This window comes from Hypanus sabinus, chromosome X1 (genome assembly GCF_030144855.1).
Source record: "Hypanus sabinus isolate sHypSab1 chromosome X1, sHypSab1.hap1, whole genome shotgun sequence".
Taxonomy (NCBI): domain Eukaryota; kingdom Metazoa; phylum Chordata; class Chondrichthyes; order Myliobatiformes; family Dasyatidae; genus Hypanus; species Hypanus sabinus.
The window spans coordinates 34,764,976-34,783,666 of record NC_082738.1 but is presented as its reverse complement, the minus strand read 5'-3'; the positions used below and the strand labels follow the sequence as shown (position 1 = coordinate 34,783,666).

General features: G+C 39.2%; 1 protein-coding gene across 2 annotated transcripts in view; it reads right to left on the bottom strand.

The window, feature by feature from the left end:
* nemp1 (nuclear envelope integral membrane protein 1) overlaps positions 1 to 18,691 on the bottom strand; it is a 47,416-nt gene that overhangs the window by 18,276 nt on the left and 10,449 nt on the right. For both annotated transcript variants that reach the window (XM_059956336.1, XM_059956335.1), the window contains exons 3-4: positions 6,090 to 6,309; positions 1,446 to 1,518 (exon numbers count right to left, since the gene is read on the bottom strand). In XM_059956336.1, coding sequence (XP_059812319.1) covers positions 1,446 to 1,518; positions 6,090 to 6,309 — 293 coding nt within the window. The remainder of the gene's footprint in view (positions 1 to 1,445; positions 1,519 to 6,089; positions 6,310 to 18,691) is intronic.

The window sequence follows — 18,691 nt, the reverse complement described above, 5'->3', positions numbered from 1 at the left end:
GCTTTGAAATGCAGATTTCCCAACTTGCTTTGCTGTGCTGCTGCCACTGCCTGATTTCTGCACTGTTTCTAATGCACTTTGCTGCTCAACTCTTGCACAGCTGAAAAAGTACTTTGCTGCTCAATTCTTCCACCTCTTTTAAATGCACCGCATATTTCGATTTCCTTGGTTGCTGCACTGCATTTGAATGTATTACATTTTCCAGTGCACTGCTGATATGCAAATCCTGCAGCTTTTTCAAAACATGTCAGCATGTAACCCCAGGTGGAGCTTAGGAGACAATGGCGCCTAACGGCTTGCATTTTTGGAAACAGCTCTAATTCTATCTTTAATATCTCTATTTTTCCATTTTAGGGTTCTTTTGAAGTCCCTGATCTGGAGTTACACACTGACTTTGGTTCTTTGCGGGAATGGGATCCACTTTCAGGGTCTCACGACTAGATGTTATTCGATATGCCAAAGATGCGGCCTAAAAGATTAGCTGCCTTCAGAGTTTCGGGATTTCATGGCTCTGGAGGCGGGCAGAGTCGAGGTTGGTCCCTTTGCAGGAAATCAGTGTGTCGTGAGAGATGGTAGATCTCTGGCTTTGTGCCCAGAATTCTTTGTGGTATGTCGAATTACTGGGTGAACGAGTAGTCTTTGGGGTACTGCAAGTCTGTCTTTATTGATACTTTGCTGCACGCTTAAGTGCTCAGTGGGGGACACCAATGCTTTTTTTTGCTGGTGGGGGGAAGGGGATCATTGCTTTGCTGCAGCTTGTGTGTGGGAGCTGGGGGGGGGTCTTTGGGGTTCTAACAATTAACTGTCATTCATTCTTTGAGGCACTCCTCTGTTTTCATGGATGGTTGCAAAGAAAAAGAATTTCAGGATGTATATTGTATACGTTTCTCTGACATTAAATGTATCCATTGAAACTTTTGCTTTGCTGCCCCCTCCCACTTGCTGTAGACTGATTCTTGCGCAACTTAATTGTTCAGCTCCAGACCAGTTACATGCAAGATATCCTCTACACAATGGCCTTTAGATTCCAGAATCGAGAAATGGAAATCATACAGTAGGCACGTTTTGACTTGGTGAAAACAAGGGCTCAGCGAGCAGAAGGTCTAAGACAAAGACAATAGGAGGTACTGAGTACAACAGTTTGTTGAGCTTGGTTGAAGCTTAACTAGGTGAGCTGTTGTAGAGTAGTGAACAAACTGGGGAAATAGATTTCAGGGGCACAGTGAGAGTGCAATGAATTTAAAGCAACATGGCTATCCAAGAAATGAGATAGTGGCATTGGTAAACCTCAAAATACTGTAGCTGCCATGGTTTGAGATAACTAGGTCTCTTAAAAAATGAAGGCTCTGCCTAAAACATTAACTAGTTTTCTGAAAACATTGCCTAACCTACATTTTATCCGCTGTGTCTCAGGCCTGATTTAGTTTTATTATTTCATTGCTTACCTGCTTAAGCTTTCAGCATAGAAAAATAGCAGCATCCCAAAAGCAAAGATTAAGATCAGCTGTGGATCGAAACCTACAAAGAATAGATCATGATAAGACAGATGCACAATTTAACCATAAGGTAGACTCAAAAAGTTCAATAGATTTAAAATAACTCAACAAGAAAGAGCTGCTACCGGGGGGGCTGTAGTAACAGCACCAAGCCACCAGGTTTCAAAGGCATTAAATGCAGTACAGATTTTCAATAGTCTGTTAAAACAATAAAATCTATTTTTGATAGAATTTATTGTTCCATTTTCTGTTTTAAGCTTTATTCTACATTTCATGACAAGAATTAATCACACAGAGTGAATGAGCAAGCCTCAGGGTTAGGCACATTTATTGCAGGAGTTAGCAGGGCAATTTCTGTGGTCTGACACTGGTCAGATCCCAAAGAAATGGGATGAGCTAGTTTCAACCCATAAGTAGTACCCAGCTCTTTCCTTTCTTATCAAGGACAAGAACATAAAGAAAAAATGCATCCATGGGATATTGAGATGAGTTGCAACAGTTTTAAACAGTAAAAAAGCATTACCTAAATATGTCAAAAAGACCACTTGGGAAAAGGACAAGAGGGTCTCTCATCTATGGGTGGTCCTGCTGTACAATTCAGTGGAAAAAGGGTCACAAGACAGAAGCTGCATTTGCACCCTAAAAGTGTGATACACACTCACAATGTTCACTACTTTTTAAAATGTCTTTGTGATTCATTTTATTTTCAGAGGTAATCTGGTACCTTTCACAGAACAGTACATAAAAGGAACAGGCCCTTCAGCCCATGATATTTCTTCAGCGGTTGAGCATGTGAACGTCAGTCAGTTAGAACAGCAAGAAGAGTTTAGGGAGAGACAGAGGAGAGGGAGGGTTTGGTTCAACGGGGCTTCAGTGATAACAGGTCAAGGCGGGTACGTTACTTATGTAGAATAGAGACAGGAAGTGTGTGTGTGTGTGTGTGGCCAGTGTTCTGTACTGGGTGTCAGATGTGGGAAGTCCAGCAGACTCCCAGCCTCCCGGACAGCCACATCCGCAGCAGGTGCGTCGAGCTGCAGCTCCTTAGGGACCGCGTTAGGGAACTGCAGATGCAGCTCGATGACCTTCGTCTGGTCAGGGAGAGTGAGGAGGTGATAGATAGGAGTTATAGGCAAGTAGTCACACTGAGGTCTCGGGAGACAGATAAGTGGGTAACAGTCAGGAGAGGGAAGGGTAAGAGTCAGATACTAGAGAGTACCCCAGTGGCTGTACCCCTTAACAATAAGTACTCCTGTTTGAGTGCTTTTGGGGGAGACTGCCTACCTGGGGGAAGCAACAGTGGCCGTGCCTCTGGCACAGAGTCTGACCCTGTGGCTCAGAAGGGTAGGGAAAGGAAGAGGAAGGCAGTAGTGATAGGGGACTCTATAGTTAGTGGATCAGAGACTTGGATGGCTCAGGGACAGGAATGGTTACTTCAAGTGCCAGGTTTTAAATGTTTCAGAAAGGACAGGGAGGGAGGCAAAAGAGGTGGGGGTGTGGCACTGTTGATCAGAGATAGTGTCACAGTTGTAGAAAAGGAGGAAGTCATGGAGGGATTGTCTACAGAGTCTCCATGGGTGGAAGCTAGGAACAGGAAGGGGTCAATAACTCTACTGGGTGTTTTTTTATATATACAGACCACCCAATAGTAACAGGGACATTGAGGAGCAGATCGGGAGACAGATTCTGGAAAGGAATAATAATAACAGGGTTGTTGTGGTGGGAGATTTTAATTTCCCACATATCGATTGGCATCTTTCCAGAGCAAGGGGTTTAGATGGGGTGGAGTTTGTTAGGTGTGTTCAGGAAGGTTTCTTGACACAATATGTAGACAAGCCTACAAAAGGAGAGGCTGTACTTGATCCGGTATTGGGAAATGAACCTGGTCAGGTGTCAGATCTCTCAGTGGGAGAGCATTTTGGAGATAGTGATCATAATTCTATCTCCTTTACCATAGCATTGGAGAGAGATAGGAACAGACAAGTTAGGAAAATGTTTAATTGAAGTAAGGGGAAATATGAGGCTATCAGGCAGGAATTTAGAAGCACAAATTGGGAACAGATGTTCTCAGGAAAATGTATGGAAGAAATGCGGCAAATGTTCAGGGGATATTTGTGTGGAGTTCTACAGAGGTCCATTCCAATAAGACAGGGAAAGGATGGTAGGGTATAGGAACCGTGGTGTACAAAGACTGTTGGAAATCTGGTCAAAAAGAAAAGAGCTTACGAAAGGTTCAAAAAAACTAGGCAATGATAGAGATCTAGAAGATTATAAAGTGAGCAGGAAGGAGTTTAAGAATGAAATTAGGAGAGCCAGAAGAGGCCATGAGAAGGCCTTGGCAGACAGGATTAAGGAAAACCCTAAGGCATTCTACAAGTACATGAAGAGCAAAAGGGTAACACTTCAGAGAATAGGTGAGAATAGGACCTATCGAGTGTGACAGTGGAAAAGTGTGTATGGAACAGGAGGATGTAGCAGAGATACTTAATGAATACTTTGCTTCAGTAGTCACTACGGAAAAGGATCTTGACAACTGTAGGGATGACTTACAGCAGACTGAAAAGCTTGAGCATGTAAATATTAAGGAAGAGGACGTGCTGGAGCTTTTGGAAAGCATCAAGTTGGGTAAGTCCCCGGGACCGGATGAGATGTACCCCAGGCTACTGTGGGAGGTGAAGGAGGAGATTGCTGAGCCTCTGGCAATGATCTTTGCATCATCAATGGGGACGGGAGAGGTTCCGGAGGATTGGAGGATTGCAGATGTTGTTCCTTTATTCAAGAAAGGGAGTAGAGATAGCCCAGGGAATTATAGACCAGTGAGTCTTACTTCAGTGGTTGGTAAGTTGATGGAAAATTTATGAACATTTGGAGTGGCATGATTAGGAATAGTCAGCATGGCTTTTTCAAGGGCAAGTCGTGCCTTACGAGCCTGATTGAATTTTTTGAGGATGTGACTAAACACATTGATGAAGGTAGAACAGTAGATGTAGTGTATTATGGATTTCAGCAAGGCATTTGACAAAGTATCCCATGCAAGGCTTATTGAGAAAGTAAGGAGGCATGGGATCCAAGGGGACATTGCTTTGTGGATCCAGAACTGGGTTGCCCACAGAAGGCAAAGAGTAGTTGTAAACGGGTCATATTCTGCATGGAGGTCGGTGACCAGTGGTGTGCCTCAGGGATCTGTTCTGGGACACCTAATCTTTGTGATTTTTATAAATGACCTGGGATAGGAAGTGGAGGGGTGGGTTAGTAAATTTGCTGATGACACAAAGATTGGGGTGTCGTGGATAGTGTGGAGGGTTGTCAGAGGTTACAGCGGGACATCGATAGGATACAAAATTGGGCTGAGAAGGGGCAGATGGAGTTCAACCCAGGTAAGTGTGAAGTGGTTCATTTTGGTAGGTCAAATTTGAAGACAGAATATAGTATCAATGGTAAGACTCTTGGTAGTGTGGAGGATCAGAGAGATCTTGGGATCTGCGTCCATAGGACACTCAAAGCTGCTGCACAGGTTGACGGTGTTGTCAATGTATGGTGTGTTGGTATTCATCAACTGTGGGATTGAGTTCAAGAGCCATGAGATAACATTACAGCGATACAAGACCTTGATTAAACCCCACTTGGAGAACTGTGTTCAGTTCTGGTCACCTCACTACAGGAAGGATGTGGAAACCATAGAAAGAGTGTAGAGGAGATTAACAAGGATGTTGCCTGGATTGGGGAGCATGCCTTTGAGAATAGGTTGAGTGAACTCAGCCTTTTCTCTTTGGAGAGACAGAGGATGAGAGGAGACCTGATAGAAGTGTATAAGATGATGAGAGGCATTGATCGTGTGGATAGTCAGAGGCCTTTTCCCAGGGCTGAAATGGCTAGCACAAGAGGGCGCAGGTTTAAGGTACTTGGAAATAGGTACAGAGGTGTCAGGGGTAAGATTTTTTTTTAAAAAATGCAGAGTGGTGAGTGCATGGAATGAGCTGCTAGCAACAGTGGTGTAGGCAGAGACGATAGGGTCTTAAAAGACTCCTGGATAGGTACATGGAGCTTAGAAAAATAGAGGGCTATGGGTAACCCTAGGCAATTTCTAAGGTAAGGACATGTTCAGCACAGCTTTGTGGATCGAAGGGCCTGTATTGTGCTGTAGGTTTTCTATGTTTCTATATTTGTCCCAATCACAATGCCAATCTAAACTAAATCCACTTGCCTGAAGGCGCCCTCAATCCTTCTATTACCTGCCTGCTTATGAAAGCAACAATTTTGCCCAGTCACCAGAATTACATACTTCAGAGTAAACATTTCACTGCACACTTGGATAAGACTTAAGTCTGAGCTATGAAAAAAAATCAGAACAATTGAAAAGATGTGGGCTCTGTTCATAATAAACTCCGCCTCCTTATAAGAGCCAGTGGCAAAGCACATAATGAGGAAATACTCTGTACGTTGGGGAAAATGTCTGAAAAATGACAAGCAAGCTTAAGAAAAGTTCCATTTGAGACAAGGAGCCAGCAACACACAATAATGTGAATTTATCCCAACATCATTATCACTGGAAAACATACCATGAATTAAAAGAAATCACATTGATCAAAAACTCACGGCGTGTCAACAGGATCTCATAGGGCACAGTATTGCTGCTTGGTTCCACCTTAAAGCAAGTTTTGTTGCTGAACAAATCAACGTTGAAGTAGGTTTCATTCACTTTCTCCTTCAGCAATGATGTCGCCGACTCCATAATCCAGCTCCACACCCCTGGATCTTCCAGCTCCATTTCGTCTACTTGTTTAATTTTAAACTTATCAGAACTATTCACTCGGATCTGAGAAATGAAATTTATGAAAAAAAAAGAAATTGGTAGTGATAATATGGAAAACACATATCCAAACAAGATTATAGGTTATCCCAGCAAGTAGAGATTAGAAACCTGAGATTGAAAAGGTCATGAATATCAGCCAGTCCCCTTAGCACAACTGCAATTGGCCTCAGCTAACATTGGCATAACTGCAATCTCGGTGCCTCTCTCAGCCTATTTCAGTACACACTGAATCTTCACCAATCCCAGCCCAATTCAACCATGCGTGTTCACTACTCCCTCCCCACAGTTGAATAATTCATCTTGGCTCCTCTAAAGCATAACTCCCCAGTTTCAGAACTCAAAGATTGACTACAGTCGGCCCCCCATATCCGTGGATTCAACCAACCAAAGAGGATAATTTTGCAAACAATTAACAGGTCAAAATAGCATCCAAATACTAGCTGTAGCAGAGGTACACAGCAACCTTACAAAGAGACCAAACAGAAAAGCATAAATTGGGACAGTTACAGTACATGTACATTTGCAAGACTTAACGATATTAAGTTAGTAAAGTTTACATAACTCAGAAAGAAATCGATATATTATTTTAGATACTGTTGGAGAGGTTGACCTGACAGAGGAAGACTGCAGCGAACGGGACTCTGGCACTCTGCCCAGTGCCGTGATCAAGAGAGCAAGGAGAAATGCAGTAGTTATAGAGGATTCCATCGTGAAGGGAACAGACAAGAGATTCTGCGAGCTGGACAAGGATACCCGGATGGGGTGTTGCCTCCCTGGTGCCAGGGTACGAGATATCTCAGATCAGGTCCAGAGTATTCTGAGGAGAGAGAGCAAGCTACCAGAAGTCTTGGCACATGTTGGTACCAATGACATAGACAGAAAAAGAGAGGAAGTCCTGAAGCAAGATTACTGGGAGCTAGGAAGAAAATTGAAAAGCCGGACCTCCAGAGTAATAATCTCAGGATTACTGCCTGAGCCATGCACTAATGAAGGTAAGAATAGCAGAATTAAGCAGATGAATGTGTGGCTAAGTAACTGGTGCAGGGGGCAGGGCTTCAAATTCTTGGATCATTGGGACCTATTTTGGGGGAGGTATGACCTATACAAAAACGATAGGTTACACCTGAACACAAAGGGTACTAATATCCTGGTGGGATTGTTTAATATAGCTGTTAGGGAGGTTTTAAACTAAGTTGACAGGGGGAAGGAAACCAGGGTGTGAGGGTCGAGGAAGAGGAAGATAAAAATAAGTCAAAGATACTGTACAGCAAAGATGGCAAGAAGGACAGGCAGGTGAATAGACAGGATAATTTCCTGGGCGATAGAAATATAGCAAAATCAGTAACAGATACCGATCTAAATGTACTTTACTGAAATTCACACAGCATCAGAAATAAAGTGGATGACCTTGTTGTACAGCTATACATTAAAAGATATGACATTGTGGCCATCACTGAGTCATGGGTAAATGATGGAAGTGATTGGGAGTTGAATGTTCAAGGATACACAGTGTATAGGAAAGATAGGAAGGTAGGTAAAGGGAGTGGCCTGGCCCTGATCGTAAGCAACATTATCAAATCACTAGAAAGAAGGGACATAGGATCAGAAGACGTAGAATCCCTATGGGTCGAGTTAAGAAATGGCAAGGGTAAAAAGACACTAATAGCAGTTATATACAGACCTCCAAACGGCAGCCAGGATGTGGACTACAAGTTACAGCTGGAAATAGAAAAAGCATGTCAGAAGGAAAATGTCAAGATAATTATGGGGGATTTTAATATGAACGTGGATTGGGAAAGTCAGGAAGATACTGGATCTCAGGAGAGGGAGTTTGTAGAATGCCTACGGGATTGCTTTCTGGAGCAGCTTGTCCATAAGCCCACCAGGGGATTGGCTGTTTTGGATTGGGTGCTGTGTAATGAGCCTGAGGTGATTAGGGAGCTAGAGGTAATGGAACCCCTTGGAAGTAGTGATCATAATATGATTGAGTTCAGTTTCAAATTTGAAAAGGAGAAGCTGGTATCAGGTGTATCGATATTTCAGTGGAACAAAGGAAATTACAGTGGTATGAGAGAGGAACTGGCCCAAGTTGATTGGAAAAGTAAGCTAGATGGAGGGACGGTAGAGCAGAATTGGATGAAATTCCTACAAGAAATAAGGAAAGTGCAGGAAAAATATACTCAAGAAAAAAGAAAATCATGAATGAAAAAATGGCACAAATGTGGCTAACAAGAGTGGTTAAGGCTAAAATAAAAGCAAAAGAGATGGCGTACAAGGAAGCAAAAATTAGTGGGAAAATTGAAGACTGGACGACTTTTAAAAACTTACAGAAGGAAACTAAGAAAGTCATTAGGAAAGAAAAGATGAATTATGAAAGGAAGTTGGCAATTAACATAAAAAAGGATACTAAGATTTTTTAAATATATGAAGAGTAAAAGAGAGACACGGGTAGATATTGGACTGATTGAAAATGATGCTGGAGAAATTATAATGGGTAACAAAGATATGGTAGAGGAATTAAATGATTATTTTGCATCAGTTTTCACAGTGGAAGACATTAGCAACATACCTGATAGCCAGAGGCCTCAGGGAATAGAATTAGGTACAGTCAAGATTATTAGAGAGAAAGTCTTGGGAAGCTGAATGGACTAAGGATAGATGTCTCCCGGACCGGATGAGGTGCACCCACAGGTTCTGAAGGAGGTGGCTTTGGAGATTGTGGAGGCATTGGAAATAATCTTCCAGGAATTAATAGACTCTGGCATGGTTCCGGAGGACTGGAAAGTCGCAAATATAGTTCCGCTGTTTAAGAAAGGAGGGAGGCAGCAAAAAGAAAATTGCAGACCTATTAGTCTGACATAGGTAGTTGGAAAGCTATTGGAGTCAATCCTCAAGGACAAGGTTATGAAATACCTCAAGGTGCATGACAAGACAAGCCAAATCCAGCATGGTTTCATGAAGGGATCATCCTGCCTCACCAACCTATTGGAATTTTTTGAGGTAATCTCAAATAAGATTGACAAGGGAGAGGCTGTGGATGTTTTGTATTTGGATTTTCAAAAGGCCTTCGATAAGATTCCGCATAAGAGACTGCTTAATAAGATGAGAGCCCATGGAATTACAGGAAGGATATTGGAATGGGTGGAGCATTGGCTGATAGGCAGAAAGCAAAGGGTGGGAATAAAGGGATCCTATTCTGGTTGGTTGCCGGTTACTAGTGGTGTTCCGCAGGGGTTGGTGTTGGGGCCACGTCTTTTTACACTGCATATCGATGATTTAGATTCTGGATTAAATGGGTTTTTTGGCTAAGTTTGCGGATGACACCAAGATAGGTGGAGGAGCAGGAAGTGTTGAAGAAACGGAAAGGTTGCAGAGAGACTTGGTCAGTTTAGGAGAGTGGGCAAAGAAATGGCAGATGAGATACAATGCTGAGAAAGGTACAGTTGTATATTTTGGAAGAAGAAATAATTAGGCAGATTATTATTTAGATGGGGAGAAAATTCAAAAATCAGAAGTGCAAAGGGACTTGGGGGTCCTCGTGCAGGATACCCTAAAGGTTAACCACCAGGTTGGATCAGCAGTAAGCTATGTTGGCATTCATTTCAAGAGGAATAGTGTATAAGAGTAAGGAGGTGTTATTGAGGCTCTATGGGGCACAGGTGAGACCTCACTTGGAATACTGTATGCAGTTTTGGGCCACCTATCTTAGAAGGGATGTACTGTTGTTGGAGAGATTCAAAGAAGATTTATGAGGATGATTCCCAGAATGCAGGGGCTAACATATGAGGAGCGTTTGTCAGCTCTTGGACTGTATTCATTAAAGTATAGAAGAATAGGAGGGGATCTCATAGAAACATTTCGAATGTTGAATGGGTTGGACAGAGTAGATGTGGAAAGGCTGTTTCCCTTGGTGGGTCAGTCCAGGATAAGGGGCCACACTCTTAGAATTAGAGGGTACCCATTTAAAACAGATGAGGAGAAATTTTTTTAGCTAGAGGGTCATGGATTTATGGAATTCATTGCCACATACAGCTGTGGAGGCCCGATCATTGAGGGTGTTTGAGGAGGAGATTGATAGGTATCCAATTAGTATCAAGGGATATGGGGAAAAAGCCGGACATTGGAACTAGATGGGAGAATAGTTTAGCTCATGGTGAAGTGGCAGAGCAGGCTCGATGGGCCGAATGGCCTACTTCTGCTCCTTTGTCTTGTGATAATCTTGTAACATAAGTCTCTTCACCTGCTGATTACAAGGTGCTGAGTATTATCACCTTGGCTCACCAAGAACACAGTCCATATAAATCTGTAACCAGTGTTACAAAAAACATGCTTGTGGTGGATGGCAAAGAGTAGTAGCTGTAAAAGGCAGCAGGTCTGTTCTGAAGTTCTCACTCCCTGCCACCGTACATTGCTGTAACACCAACAGCACAGCAAAGGTCAGAAGATCCAAGTACACTACCACACACTTAAATTATGATGTGTGTGTTACTGGCTACAGGTGGCTGGAATATGTTTAAAGTAGCACTGTGGGAATACGTTGGGGATTTGAGTATTGATGGCTCAATTCAATTTCCAGGGCTTTAACAAGACCACAGCTGGAGTATTGTATACACTTCTGGTCTCCTCACGTAAAGAAATGATACTGAGAATGCAAAGAATCATCAAACTGCCTTCAGATTGGCAGGTTTGCCAAGTGAGGAGAGATTGCACAGACCTGACCTGCATTGCTAATGGTTTAAAAAGGATATCTTGTAAAAACTTGCAGTGTGGATAGCTCCCCTAGCTGAGGAATTTCAGGATGTATATTGTATACATTTCTCTAACATTAAGTGTGCCTGTTGAAACCTATTGAATCTAGAATCAGGATCACAATCTCAAAATAGGACTGAGAGAGAAAAAAAAATCTCCATTTAATGGGTGGCAAATTTCAGGAATTCTCTCATCTGGAGTGCTGTGGAGACTCAGTCACTGACTTCATTCACAAAAGGGATCAATAGATTTCTGAGCAATAAGGAAATCATGATATGAGTGTAGTGAAGATACTCATTATCTTGACAGATGGCATGACTAGATCAAAAGTCCCAAGTTTTGTGTATTATGTTGTATAATGCAAAGCAACTTGGTAGCTTGTATGTACAGTGGTGCGATAAAGTTTGTGAGCCCTGCAGAATTTCCTCTATTTCTGCATAAATATGACCTAAAATGGGATCAAATCTTCATGCAAGTCCTAAAACTAGATAAAGAGAGCCCAATTAAATAAATAACACAGAAACATTATACTTGTTCATTTACTTATTGAGAAAAATGATCCAATATTATATGTATTTGTTGGAAAAAAAAGTCTGTGAATCTCTGGGGTAACGCCTTCTACAAAAGCTTTCTGGAGCCAGGTACTCCAATTGATGAGATGAGATTGGAGGTGTGGGTTGTAGAGGTGCTCTGCCCTATCTATATATAAAAATAAAGACACAAGGGAGTTTCAAGATGGCGACATAAACATCTGCCTTTTAGGCGCTCTTCACTTTTCTAACTATAATCACCCTTTAATCAAATCTTTTCGAATTTAATCAAATGAGTTGATATTTTCGATTGACTTTTTTTTCCCTAAAACTATATTTGATCTAACTTTGCCGAACTTAAAATGGCTACAAGTAAGAAATCGTCTAAGGAGCCTTTATCTATCGATGCAATTTCTAATCTTCTGGACACTAAACTTGCAAGTTTGGAAGACAAGCTGGAAAGTAAAATGGCAAGTTTGGAAGATAACCTGGAAAGTAAAATGGCAAGTTTGGAAAACAAGCTTACCACGAAAATGTCTGAACTTGAAGGAGTTGTTAAATCGCTTGATACTAAGTTTCAGTCGCAGGCAATGGATATTCAGCGGCATGAAGGTAAGTTGGAGACTCTTGAAAAATTAATTGTTGAAAAAGCACGTACACTTGAGGCGTTGAATAAGTAGGTACAATCGACTCTTAAAGCTGTAGATCAGCATAAGTTTAAAATTACTGATCTCGAAAATCGATCTCGCAGACAGAATTTGCGAATTATCGGGTTTTCCGAAAAAGTTGAGTCCAGTGATTTAACTGAATTTTTCTCTAAATTACTGTGGGAAATTTTCGGTGATGAAGGTTTGCAAACTAAACCTGTTATTGACCGTGCTCACAGAGTTGCGAGGTTTTCGTCTATGTCTGATAAACCACGAGCAGTGATTGTTCGCCTTCATTATCCTCGTGAGAAAGAGCTTTTAATTCGATTAGCTCGTAAAAAAGGTATGATTTCTTACAATAACTTCAAATTTTGAATTGTTGAGGATTATTCTTATGAGGTTATGAGAGCCAGAATCGCTTTTAAACCAGTGATGGCAGAGATTTATTCGATTGGACTTAAACAAGTTTTAATGTATCCAGCGAAGCTTAGAATTACGCTGAACGACAACAGTCAGCAAATTTTTAACACTCCGGAAGAAGCGAAGAAATTTGTTGAAGAATTTCGATCTTCTACTGCAACTTGAACTATGTGTTATGTGGAAGATTTTTCGGAGAGAGGATATCTTTCTATCTTAAGTTTTAACCTATGAAGCTGGGTTATAACTTCTTATTTTGATCTATGGGTCTGGTTTTTTTTACTATCATCATTGTTTATAGATGTTCTTTTTAATTTTTATAATATCTTTTTTTTTCTTTCTGTTTTGGTTATATACGTTTATATTTTGCAATAATGATTTACTTTTTTTTTAAGATGTCGTTTCTTTTTCCCGTAAGATTCTGTTTTTTGTAAGCATTTATTTGTTTGCCTGTACTCAGAAATGGGACGAATGTTTTGGATTTTTGGTCTTTTTTTTATATATATTGTACTGTTTATTATATCCCTTTTTTTAAAATCTTATTTTGTCTTTTAACAGATTGCTGAACTCACATTTGTATTTAGTAATATGGCTTTTTCAAAATGGCGTTTCTTCTTCCCATAAGTCTTTGTTTTTGAAACGTCATCTTGTATTTGCACACGGGATTTATTTTTAAAGGTATATTACACTTTTAAATTTTGATGTTTATACTTTTTTTATTAATGATTGTTTGTTTTATTATATTAGTTTTCTTTTATTCTGATTGATATATATATTTTTTTGCAACTCTATATCTTAATTTGGGTGTTATATAGTTTTCTTTTAATCTTTTTATAGAGCTGCCATCTTGAAATGGGGGTAATATTAGTATTAGATTATGCGCCTGCCGCTTGGCTTTTTTTCGAAGGGTGGGGGGAAGGGGGTAGGGATCTTTTTTCACGCTTTTGCTCTTTATTTTTTTGCTTTTAGTTTATGGGCCGACTTTAAATTATTAATATTGTTGAGGTGTCATGTTCTCCGGTTGCTCCTGAATCAATTTTCCTCCTTCCTGAATTGTGGGTTATGTGTCTTTTTAACCTTTTATGATACACACAACTAATATTAGTATGATGGATAAATCTGTTAACTTTATCTCCTGGAATACTAATGGTTTAAATCATCCGATTAAACGTAAAAAAATATTTAAAGTATTCCATAGACTGAATGCTAATATTATCTTTGCACAGGAGACCCATATCAGGAGGGAGGATAATCAACGTTTTTTTAGGTTCTGGAAGGGTCAACAATTTCACTCGAATTGTACCGCTAAAATTAGGGGTGTGTCTATTTTTATAGACCCCTCAATATTGTTTACACATCATGAAATTATTTCTGACCCACAGGGTAGATTTTTGTTGATAACTGGCTTACTTTTTCATCGGAAAGTTGTTCTAGTTAATATTTATGCTCCAAACTTTGACTGCCCTGAATTTTTTAAACGTTTATTTACTTCCCTTCCTAATCTAAATGAATATATGTTGATAATGGGTGGAGATTTTAATTGTTGTTTGAATTCTTCGATGGATAGATCTAAACCTATTCGTACTCTTCCAAACAGATCAGCCCTACTTATTAATTCGTTTATGGTTGATTCGGGAATTACAGAAATATGGCGGTTTTTGAACCCTAAAGATAAAGAATTTTCATTTTTTTCACATGTATATCATAGCTATTCTAGAATTGACTATTTTCTTATTGATCCGGTTATTAACGGATGTTATTGATTGTAAATATGATTCTATTACTATTTCGGATCATGCACCTTTGAAGTTATCTATTAAGATTTCGGACTATTCCAATAATATCAGATCTTGGAGGCTTAACGCTACTTTGCTTCAAGACCCAGAATTTATCACCTATATAAAACAGCAAATTGACTTGTTTTTCTCAACAAACTGTACTGAAGAAATCGACAGAGGAATACTTTGGGACTCTCTTAAGGCTTTTATTCGTGGACAAATTATCTCATATTCTGCTGGTAAAAGAAAACAAAGATATTTAGATATTGCTTTATTAGTGGATAAAATCAAGGAAATTGATAAGATTTATTCCGTGACTCCTACCAAAGAACTTTATAAGAAGAGAGTTGAACTTCAAATGGAACATAGTTTACTATTATCTTCTTCAATTGAAAATCAATTAATTAGGACCAGGGCTCAATTTTATATTCACAGTGATCGTACTGGTAAACTGTTAGCTAATCAATTAAAAGCTATCTCGACTAAGCGACAAATTATTAAAATTCGCAAACAAGACGGTAATTTAACTACTGATCATAAAGAAATTAATAATACCTTTCAAGATTTTTATAAATCTCTATATCAATCAGAATTTGATGGTGACCAGTCCATGATGGATAATTTTTTTAACAATTTGAATATTCCTAAACTGATTGATAGCCTGTTGGATGCTCCTATCTCTATGGTGGAAATAGGAGAGGCTATCTCATCAATGAATTCAGGGAAAGCTCCTGGTCCTGATGGTTATATAGTAGAATTTTTTAAAACTTTTTCTTCTTTGCTCTCTCCTTGGTTATGTGAAATTTTTAATGATGCGTTTGCTAAGAAGAGATTACCTCAATCTTTTTATGAAGCTAATATCTCTTTAATTCTTAAAAAAGATAAAGATCCTACTTTATGTACATCTTATCGCCCTATATCACTATTAAATGTAGATTCTAAGATTCTTACAAAAATTTTAGCTATTAGATTAGAAAAAGTACTATCACAGATTATTTCAGAAGATCAAACTGGTTTTATGAGGAATCGGTATTCCTTTTTTAATGTTAGAAAATTGATTAATACAATTCATACTTCACCACCCACAATCCCAGAATGTGTTATTTCATTAGATGCTGAAAAAGCTTTTGATAGAGTTGAATGGATATATTTATTTAATACATTGAGAAATTTTAATTTTAGTCCTAACTTTATATCATGGATTAAATTAATATATCATAAACCCGTTGCTTCTGTTCTTACAAATAACTATAGATCCTCTTTTTTTCAATTATCTCGTGGTACGAGACAAGGTTGTCCCTTAAGTCCTTTATTATTTAATATTGCATTAGAACCTTTAGCTATTGCTATTCGTGAATCTCCTAATATTTTTGGTATTACCCGTAATGAGAAGTTATACAAATTATCACTTTATGCTGATGATTTGCTGTTATATATTTCTGACCCTGATAGGCCTATTCCCGCTATTTTATCCTTGTTGGTTCAATTTGGTACTTTTTCTGGTTATAAACTAAATTTAGATAAGAGTGAATTATTTCCTTTAAATGCACAAACTTTATTGAGTGATAGGATACCATTTAAAGTTGTTACTGATAACTTTACCTATTTAGGTATAAAAATTACCAAGAAATATAAAGATTTATTTAGACTGAATTTTTTACCTATGCTTCATCAAATTCATCAACTTACTACAAGATGGTCTCCTTTGTTTTTATCATTAATTGGTCGGATTAATGCTATTAAAATGATGATTTTACCGAAATTTTTATACTTATTTCAAGCCTTACCAGTTTTTATTTCTAAATCTTTTTTTGATAACATTGATTCAAAAATTTCCTCATTTGTGTGGCAAAATAAAAACCCTAGGTCGGGGGTCGGCAACCCGCGGCTCCGGAGCCACATGTGGCTCTTTTACGTCTGTGCTGCGGCTCCCTGTTGCTTTGGGAAATAATTGGTTGTGGCGACCCTTTTCCTGGCACATCCGAACCGACTCACAATAAGATAGCCTACGGGGGTTTGCGAGCACAGAGCTTTGGAGCCTCTGCGCCATGGGGGGGGGGGGGGGGCAGGTTGAGGGAGGCTTAAAAGTGAGGCTGAAGATTTCGAATAAAGTTTTTTTCCTTCGACTGCAGTTACCGACTCCGTGTCGTAATTTTAGCGCTGCGTGTAGCACACCGCTACATGGTCAGTATTTAATTAATATGTATTTTATGTTAGTTTGTTAGTTTTTGAAATGTAAATCTAAATTTGAAGATTATGGTGATCTTGTACAATCTAAATAAGACGTTGTGGCGACGCATTTCCTGACACATCCGAACCGGCTCACAATTAGCCAGCGTTCAGGCTAAGGGAGATAGCCTACGGGGGTTTGTGAGTACGTGTCTTTTGCAGCATCCGCGCCCATGGGGGGCGGGTTGAGGGAGGCTTAAAAGCAAGGCTGTTTAGTTCGAATAAAGCTATCTTTGACTGCAGTTTACTGACTGCGTGTAGCAACCGCTACAACGTGTTTTTATCGCTGGCTGTCCAGAGGGGAGGTGCTGAAACGCTTTGTCGCGCGTCTGGAAGAAGTGAAAACTTTCCTGGGCAGCAAAGGGCTCAACTTTCCTGAGCTGGAACAGCCAGAGTGGCTGGAAAAGCTACACTTCATGGTAGACATGACAGCGCACCTGAACACGCTGAACACAGCTCTTCAGGGGAAAGGACGTACAGCCCTGCACATGTTGGAGGATGTTTTGCATTCGAGCGCAAGTTGACGTTGCTTGCCAGAGATTTACAGAAAGGCACATTGTCTCACTTGCCCAATTTGAGAGAGTTCAAACAATGTCACGACATGATAAATTCGGAGTATTTACATTCTGCAATCATCGCAATGCAAACATCGTTTGGGAAACGCTTCTGTGAGTTCAGAGAGGAAAAAAACACATTATCCTTCCCGGTCACTCCCCTAAGCATCGATCCATCCCTACTGAATACGACTGCATTGTCAGGTGTGAGTCAACCTGAAGAAGTATGATAAATATTTTAATTGCGTATTATTTTACGTATATTCATATGTTTTCATTGTTCAGTGAAATAGTCCTTTTATTTTTCAGGTTGACAGCTGGCTGACGTTATTTTTGGTTTGCTGCTGGCGGCAAATTTAAGTTTGGCGTTTTTCATAAATACAAGAAGGACTCAAATAGACGTTGAGTATTTTACTTAAAAGTAACCTTCAACCCAACGTCTTTTTTTCGGAGTTCAAAATGTTTTTGTTGCATGCAGAAATGTAATTTCGTTTTCTCTGCAGGAGTTCATCAATTTCATAAATGCAACACATTATAGTTTATTTATACATAGCATAAAGGCAAAACAAAACGTTGTATGCAGTGTTATTTCATTTTAAATGTCAAACGGGTTTTGCGGCTCCCAGTGTTTTCTTTTCTGTGGGAAACGGGTCCAAGTGGCTCTTTCAGTGGTAAAGGTTGCTGACCCCTGCCCTAGGTTAAGTAAAAAGCAATTACAAAAATCTAAAAAAGATGGTGGTTTAGCTTTACCTAACTTTAGATTTTATTATTGGGCAAATAATATTCGTAATTTAATGTATTGGAAACTAGATTTGGATTCACCACTGTGCCCACAGTGGGTAAATTTGGAATGTAATGAGGTAAAGGGATATTCTCTATTCTCTGTTCTTGGTTCTTGTCTTCCTGCTGATTTAGTTAAATTTAATAAACAAATATCTAATCCTGTTATTAAACATACATTACGAATTTGGTTTCAATTTCGTAAGTTTTTTACTTTGAAAAACTTTGTTCTTGACAGCCCTATCTTACTTAATTTCTTTTTCAAACCCTCTTGGACAGATCAAGCTTTTAACATATGGAAAAGGAAAGGTATAAAATGTTTTCGTGATCTCTTTTTTGAAGATACTTTGATGTCATTTGACCAACTTTCCAACAAATTTGAATTACCTAAATCTAATTTTTTCAGATATTTACAAATTAGAAATTTCTTACATAAAGTTTTACCATCTTTTCCTAATTCAACTTTGGTGGACTTTACAGATTTGATTTTTACCTTAAATCCTTGTCAGAAGGGATTAGTAGCTTTTATTTATAATATGATTATGAAGATACAACCAGAAATATCAGTTAGAATTAAACAAGAATGGGAAAAAGAACTTTGATATAATATACCAACAGATAAATGGGAAAAAATTTTGCAAATGGTTAATTCTTCTTCTATATGTGCTAAACATGCTTTAATACAATTTAAAATTGTACAT